Below are 6,988 nucleotides of genomic sequence, written 5' to 3'. Positions count from 1 at the left end.
CCCACACATCACTAATATAATATATTTTTAGATGTACAAAACATTGTTTTAAAAAACACGAGCGGTCAAAGTTAACAAATAATTAATAACTAGTGACAATTATTTAAAACCAAAAGGAGTACTTATTTTGAGCTATCTCTATCTTAAATTTTGAGCTATCTTAATATTTAATTTATCATGTAGTCATCTAGATTTTCCGTAACATAATCTTCTTAATAATGTGTTTCAGATGGAGCCTTAGAATTTCCGTAACATAATCTTTTAAATTTAACCTTAGAATTGATTTTAGTTTTGTTTATCGTGGTTTTGCCTTTTAGACCACTATTAACACATATACAATTAGTTTATCCACGGATTATGTTTCATCGCTTTGATTATCACTCCCAACTTATCAGTCTTAGGTTAAATCGGACTAAGCTATCAACTGACGGCCATGAGCATGCCACGTCGTCTTCTCCCAACCAACCACGTCGGCTAGACGACCCCCGGCCCCCGGGCAGCGGCATCGCTGGCACTCGGATTGCCGCACGCTGATCATGAGCGAGCGCGGTCGCGATCCGGCCGTTGATTCCGCATCCTGCCCCCATTGGATCATCTGGATATGGCATGGGGTGCCGTACATGTTCGGAAAATGGCATGTCCCATGAGTCTGTGAGTCGAGTCAGAGTCGTCGTCGTGGTCCCCGCACGGTAGAAGTGTAGAACCAACATGCTCTGCCTAGTCGTGTCATCCAACGTGGCTCCAAAGTTCACGTCTTGATATTTATCTTGCACAGTGTGACATTTGACAGCAAAGTTTCCTGGGAAAACTCGGGTACATGTTTTCATTTTGGTTAAGAATTTCACCCGGGGCAAGTTGCAGCGCCACCCTAAAATCTTTGTGACAAAAAGTCTTACTTCATCCCATAATAGATGACACTGTTAAAATTTTCGATACACCGACCATTCATCTTATTAAAAAAGTTATATAATTATTATTATATTTATTATAGATGGATTATGTTTGCGCAAAATTTTTAAATAAGACGAATGATCAAACGTATTCTAAAAATACAAAAATGTTATCCATTAAAATACATACGTAGTATGAAGTTTTCATTTGATAAGCCGATGATAATTTTGTAATTTGTGGATACTTTCGAACCAAATGGTGGATTTAGGTGGCGCCATGTCCTAAATTTAGGTGTCAATATTTCTAGTTTGGTCTTAACCTTTGTTCATATCATAGGTTTTGTCCCTCATCTTTGGTGATGAAGTTTTTGTTTAAACCATTTTCTTTTCTTAGTCTTGCTCTTTGTCAGGGTTGGAATCAGAAAAGGTCCAAGAGTAGGGTTAAGCCAATATAATATTGATTATTTCTGAAATTTATATCATGATTTTACATAATTATAAGAGGATTATAGACCTATATCTAGGACTGAAGCCTTAGCTGATTTAGGCCTGGTTCCGTGCCTGCTCTTTGTATTTCTTCGTCTCATCCAAACTCAACTTCAGGTCCACATCGCACATGAGTTACACCATGATGATGTGGAAGGAGATGCAGAATATGCTTAGAAATAACCACGGTTGCATATATTTTTCATGCAGAATGAAAATTAGACTCCAACAAGTTCGGATGAATCAAACTTGACTTTATCCCTACAAATTAAAGTTGATACCTTTTAATTTCCAGTAAATCAACTTGGTACTTTTGATTCTCTCACATTTGTATTCTCACCCGGGCTTCACCCATTCCTTTTTCAAATGCATTTTCCCAGGTTTCATCGAAAGCTTGTAGTGACAAATTAACTGTATCCATTTCCCCTTCCCCTCTAGAAGAACTGAAGAAGCAAAACAGTCTAATACCTACAAACAGTACTGCAGTAGGATCTATCATCTATGAAAACAACCAAAAAAAAGAGAGGAGAATAATCGATCCCACATGCCTAACACTGAAAGAAAGAGTCAAATCGCGCGCGAACAACATGATCCCCCTAACCTTTGACCGTCTACGATGATAGGTTACTACTAGATCAGTACATCGACTTCACCCCGTTGCCCTAGTGGGATATTACTGTCACACACTTGGCAATTACGCGAGCCGAAGGAAATTTACTCGAGCGGAGAAGAAAATCAAAACCGGCAGAAGGGAAAAAAAGGAAAGAAAAGAAATGGAAGAAAACGGAGTTGAGACCCTGGGCTACCCAACGAATTTATGTCGGATACGAGACGCTGACCGCGTCAAAGCTTTTCCACCTTGGGGCGCCGGCGCTGCGCTCGCCACGACGACGAACGCCATGTCGGCACAAGCTTAATCACTCGTAGTCGTACTAACTAATCACCACTCGATACTGCCGACCTGGTAATTAATTTGCCCGTGCCAATTTGTCTTAGAAGAAGAAAAATAATTACCAATGCTAATTGCCAACCGTAAACCGGTCATATATATTTACGTTCATAGCGGGATAAATATCGTGGAAACCGTATAAAACCGAGGGAAGCGTTGCAGCGAAGGGATCAGTATGCTTGGCTTACGAAATCTGGTTTGAAACCAACTTTAAAAGACGGCTATTCTGTCACGTTGCTTGGTGCTATATCCCCTCTCTCTCTCTCTCTCTCTCTTTCTCTTTCTCTCTCTTCGTGCGTGCCGATTATTAATAGGTACACCAGAAACTAGTCCCTATAAAATGTACGAGTCATCCGCTGAAAACTTTCGCAAGGGTTGAACGAATTAATGAGATAAACCTCTCCGTCCGGCCTCTCTCTTTCTCTCTCGGCTCTCGCAGTCGTTGATGTGCTTCCACTCCGGTGCATGCGCGACTGGGCGACGTTGATGTGCTTCGACCTGGCTGACCAACGTGGACCACGCGGCGGCGGCGGCGGCGGTGGCAGGCCGGTGAAGGGTGGTGGCGACGAGTACGGCGGTGGTCGTTCGGCGGCGGCGGCGACGGCAATGACGGTGTCAGGGGCGTCGGAGCTCATGTCCGGGCATTACCAGGCGCAGGAGATGTCGACGATGGTGTCGGCGCTGGCGCGGGTCGTGGCGGGCGGCGGCGGCGACGGCGAGGCGTGGGCTTGGTCGTCGCCGTCACCGCTGCCGTCGTTGGCGGCGGCGGAGCAGGCGGCCGCGTGGGCGGCGCACGGCGGCGGCGGCGGCGTGCAAGAGAGGAGACGGCAGGAGCAGGCAATGCACGAGCTGGCGGGATACGCGGGCGCGCCATCGCCGGAGTTCGCAGGTAAGGAGATAACCAACACGCCGACACGCGTACGCTTGCTTACCAAGTTCTGTTCTTGCTGGTTGCTTTGCTATTTTCATTCGCGAAACGTGGCAAGGATGGTCTATGGACAAACTAGTTGCATCTTTTTAGGCATGCTGCAAGAAATTCACCAATTATAAGCGCCTTTGCATATATATTAACCCGGGTAACATATCATATCCTCCGTTTTATCCAGAAATCTCCATTTGAAATTTGCATCTGGCAAGTAATATGCTCAACGTGTAATGGCTTTAGTTTTTTTTTTCTATTAAGAGCATGAATGCACTAGCATAAAGTGCAAGCCCAACATGAACACGTCTACTTTTGGAGGGAACAATATAAATCTAAAATGACAACTATTTGATCCGTGTACTTTTTTAGATAAAAAATAAAAGATTTTCTGATTTTTCATAACTATATAATAAATATAAATAATGAAATAAAAAGTAAATCCACCTAAAAAGTGAGATGGTAAATTTTTATGTAGAATTTTTTTTGAAAAACAAGCGTTCAATATTTTAGGAAGTGTACACGTAAAAGACAGGGAATAATACGAGGACAAGCTATATACAAGAATGCAACTTTGACCTATGTTATTTAAAACATTACAGTGAAGTTGGTTCCGAACATTAAACATCACACTTCTCCTTTTGGCAACAGACAATATTTCTATTTTGAGCTAAAACATTATCCATTCCGTCCTAAAATATAAGTTTACAAGTTTTTAGACGATCTCTACTATGAAATTTTGATAATCAATTCTTTTTCCTATAAATTACCGACAACTATAAATTAACATATTTCACAATTTTAATCAAATTAACTTATAAGATTTGATTTTTTTTGAAATAAGAACATGTAAAATAAGAATATCTTATGTTTTGGGACGGAGAGGAACCATTTGTCGCTGTGGAACAAATGGGAGACAGAGTATACCCATGCAGTTGCGAGTGTAACGATAAGTCACACGCATGCGTGACCCGAAGCTTAATATCAAAGTATTTGACGGGAACGCCAGCGTGGTCGCTTATATCTGCACCTTGTAGCTGACATCACGAGCTTAAAACAAACCATATCTGCACGGCGCGCCCACTAGCTGCACAACACCAGTTGTACACCATTCACCGGCTCAACAAAAAAAGAAAGTCTTCGAATTCACTGCACCTCTGCAACACAACAAAGATACAGCTAAGCCATTTGCCATGTGAATCCGTTGGGCGCTGCATGCGTGCACTGCATTTGCTCTCGATGTGCTTGCGTAACACACAGGATATACACGTACACTTCACAAAAAAGCTGTTAGTAATTCCTTTCCTAAAAGGAAATGAGGAAAAAATGTTTAAAGTACATGTGAAAAAAGATATAAATTATATATAAGCTTTGGTGTCATGTCATCATTTGGGATTTGTCTACTCCATTCCAAAAATAATAATAATTGAACTCGTTGGTGATGGAGATCGTCGATTTTATTTTATTTTATATTCCATTGTGCAACATCGCATTCATATACACACATGTGTATAGTAGGAGGTTCGCAAGTAGTGGTAAAGCGAGCAGGTTTTGAATTTGCACTTGCTCTTTTCTTTCTTTGTGTGTGGTTCGCGTGTATAAATATGCGGTTGCGTCGCAGGATCGGAGCAGAGCTCGGACACCCAGAGCGTGAGCGTGAGCGCGGCGACCATGGACGAACACCACTCGCCGGTGGGCGGCGGCGCGAGCGCGGAGGGGCCCGACACGCCGCGGCGGCGGTATCGCGGGGTGCGGCAGCGGCCGTGGGGGAAGTGGGCGGCGGAGATCCGGGACCCGCACAAGGCGGCGCGGGTGTGGCTGGGCACGTTCGAGACGGCGGAGGCCGCGGCGCGGGCCTACGACGAGGCCGCGCTCCGGTTCCGCGGCAGCCGCGCCAAGCTCAACTTCCCCGAGGACGCGCGCCTCTACCCGTCGTCCACCACAACAACGGCCACCGCGGCGCAGGCTCAGGCGCCGACCGCGACGGTGTCGCCCTCCCCGGTCATCTACCCTGGCGCCACGCAGAGCTCCGACTACCTGCGCTACCAGATGCTTCTGCAGGGCAGGCAAACCACTAACACCTCCAACCAAGGCACCCTTCTTCCATTCTACGGCGGTGGTGGCTCCATGACCAACCCCTACGGCGGCGGCGGCGGCGGCGCCATGAGCGGGTTCCTCGGCTCCTACTACTCTTTCCCTACCTCCTCTGTTTCCGTGGCCACCGTCCCCTCCGCCTCCTCCGCGTCGGGGCACTACTACTCATCCCACGGCGACTCACACCAGAGCGTGGCGGCTGAGGAGTGGAACTGGGAGAACGCCCTGGTCTACCCGTCGACGGCGTCGTCTTGGTCCGACGCGAGCTATCACCACCCGCCGCCGCCGCACACCCAGCCGTAAGCCAGATTGAGATCGTCCCCTTTCTGGAAGAATAAGGTAAGCACGAACGGCTGGGATGAGATGGACATCGCCGATTGTCTGATAGCTATCTTCGTTTTTTTTTTCCTTCTTTTGTTCGTTGATTAGTTCGGGGTGCGATGGATGGATCTCCATTGGTTTTGTTTCCCTTTGGTCATTTTTGGCTGCAAATTAGCAAGAGATGGAAGAGCGATGCGGGGATTAGATTTGTTAGATCGGATGTAAAAGCATCCATTCTCTAAGTTCTTTAATGAGAGTAATGTTTGGTCCACTGCACAAAATCCCTATTTCTGCTTATTGTCTTATAGAATTGGATTGGACATGAGGGACAATTGGATTACACTGGTTGGATTACACTGGTGAGTTTGATCTTTGCGTACCATATACTATGCCGGTACGAGCGTGCACGCGACATGGCGCTATGAACGTCGACACTAAGTAGGGAACGAAAATAGGCACCACATTCAGCGTTGTACGTACGACGATACTACGTTGTACGATGAAATGTTTCTCTTCTATTTGAGCTGTAGAGCCCATGACCGCTATAATGTTTCTAAATTGTCCTTCACGTAGTTTTGTTTGACCGTATCGAGATCAGAAGAAAAGATTTTATATGTGTAGCATTTTTCCATTCGTTTTGAAGATCTAACGCTAGCATGTTTAGCGGAAAAAAAAAGGCTTGCATTGTTTGATTGCGATGGATCTACATTATAGCACTAAAGACTGATGGATACAATTCTATACTAATCACAAATTTATCATAGAAACATGATTAATAGTCATGTCTTCGTTTTAAATTTAACTTCAAGTAAAATTACGCGGGAAAATCCGCTACTCGGAAAAAGACAAAGCCAAGTACAAACGTGTTCGGCAACTTCGGAAAAGAGGATTACGAATTTATACGAGGAAATTAATGGTGATGTTATTATGACAATTTGATTTTTTTTTTCTTTTGTCCATTCCTATTTTGGTACAAGTGATGGGAATCAGTAATGATTTTAAATACATACTAAATTTTAAGTAAAATTGAATGGTTGGGATTGACTAGATTAACTTAAAATGGAAATTCCCTACTCCAGACACCAGAAAGAAGGGGGCTTTCAACTTTTACCATAATTTACACCCTTACTTTGATATGCTTAACGAACCACAGATAGGGATAAATTCATTATCATAAACCCCTGCTGGAATATACAACTCGCTTGCGTGTAAATCTGACTTATCAAATCGCTAGGACTACAGGGTACTAGAGAACGAGATCTTGGATGATCGTCTAACAACGATATCGTCTTGGACGTTGGATTCAGAAACGTCATCGTGTCAACACCG

General features: G+C 44.3%; 1 protein-coding gene across 1 annotated transcript; it reads left to right on the top strand.

Moving 5' to 3' along the window:
• The first annotated feature begins 2,811 nt into the window (after positions 1 to 2,811).
• On the top strand, positions 2,812 to 6,196 carry LOC102699466 (ethylene-responsive transcription factor ERF114-like). The gene is made up of 2 exons (XM_040529941.1): positions 2,812 to 3,214; positions 4,866 to 6,196. Exons 1-2 carry the CDS (start codon positions 2,812 to 2,814, stop codon positions 5,639 to 5,641), a joined length of 1,179 nt encoding a protein of 392 aa, XP_040385875.1. The 3' UTR covers positions 5,642 to 6,196.
• Positions 6,197 to 6,988: the final 792 nt, after the last annotated feature.

Source organism: Oryza brachyantha, chromosome 1 (assembly GCF_000231095.2).
Source record: "Oryza brachyantha chromosome 1, ObraRS2, whole genome shotgun sequence".
Lineage (NCBI taxonomy): Eukaryota > Viridiplantae > Streptophyta > Magnoliopsida > Poales > Poaceae > Oryza > Oryza brachyantha.
Note: the sequence above shows the minus strand (reverse complement) of the source record. Positions and strands in the feature narration are given on the sequence as shown.

Excerpts from the sequence above, each read along its gene's own strand:
- LOC102699466 (XM_040529941.1), top strand. The coding sequence starts at position 2,812 with ATGTGCTTCGACCTGGCTGACCAACGTGGACCACGCGGCGGCGGCGGC. Across the intron at positions 3,215-4,865 it reads GCCATCGCCGGAGTTCGCAG|GATCGGAGCAGAGCTCGGAC; the intron begins GTAAGGAGATAA and ends GTTGCGTCGCAG.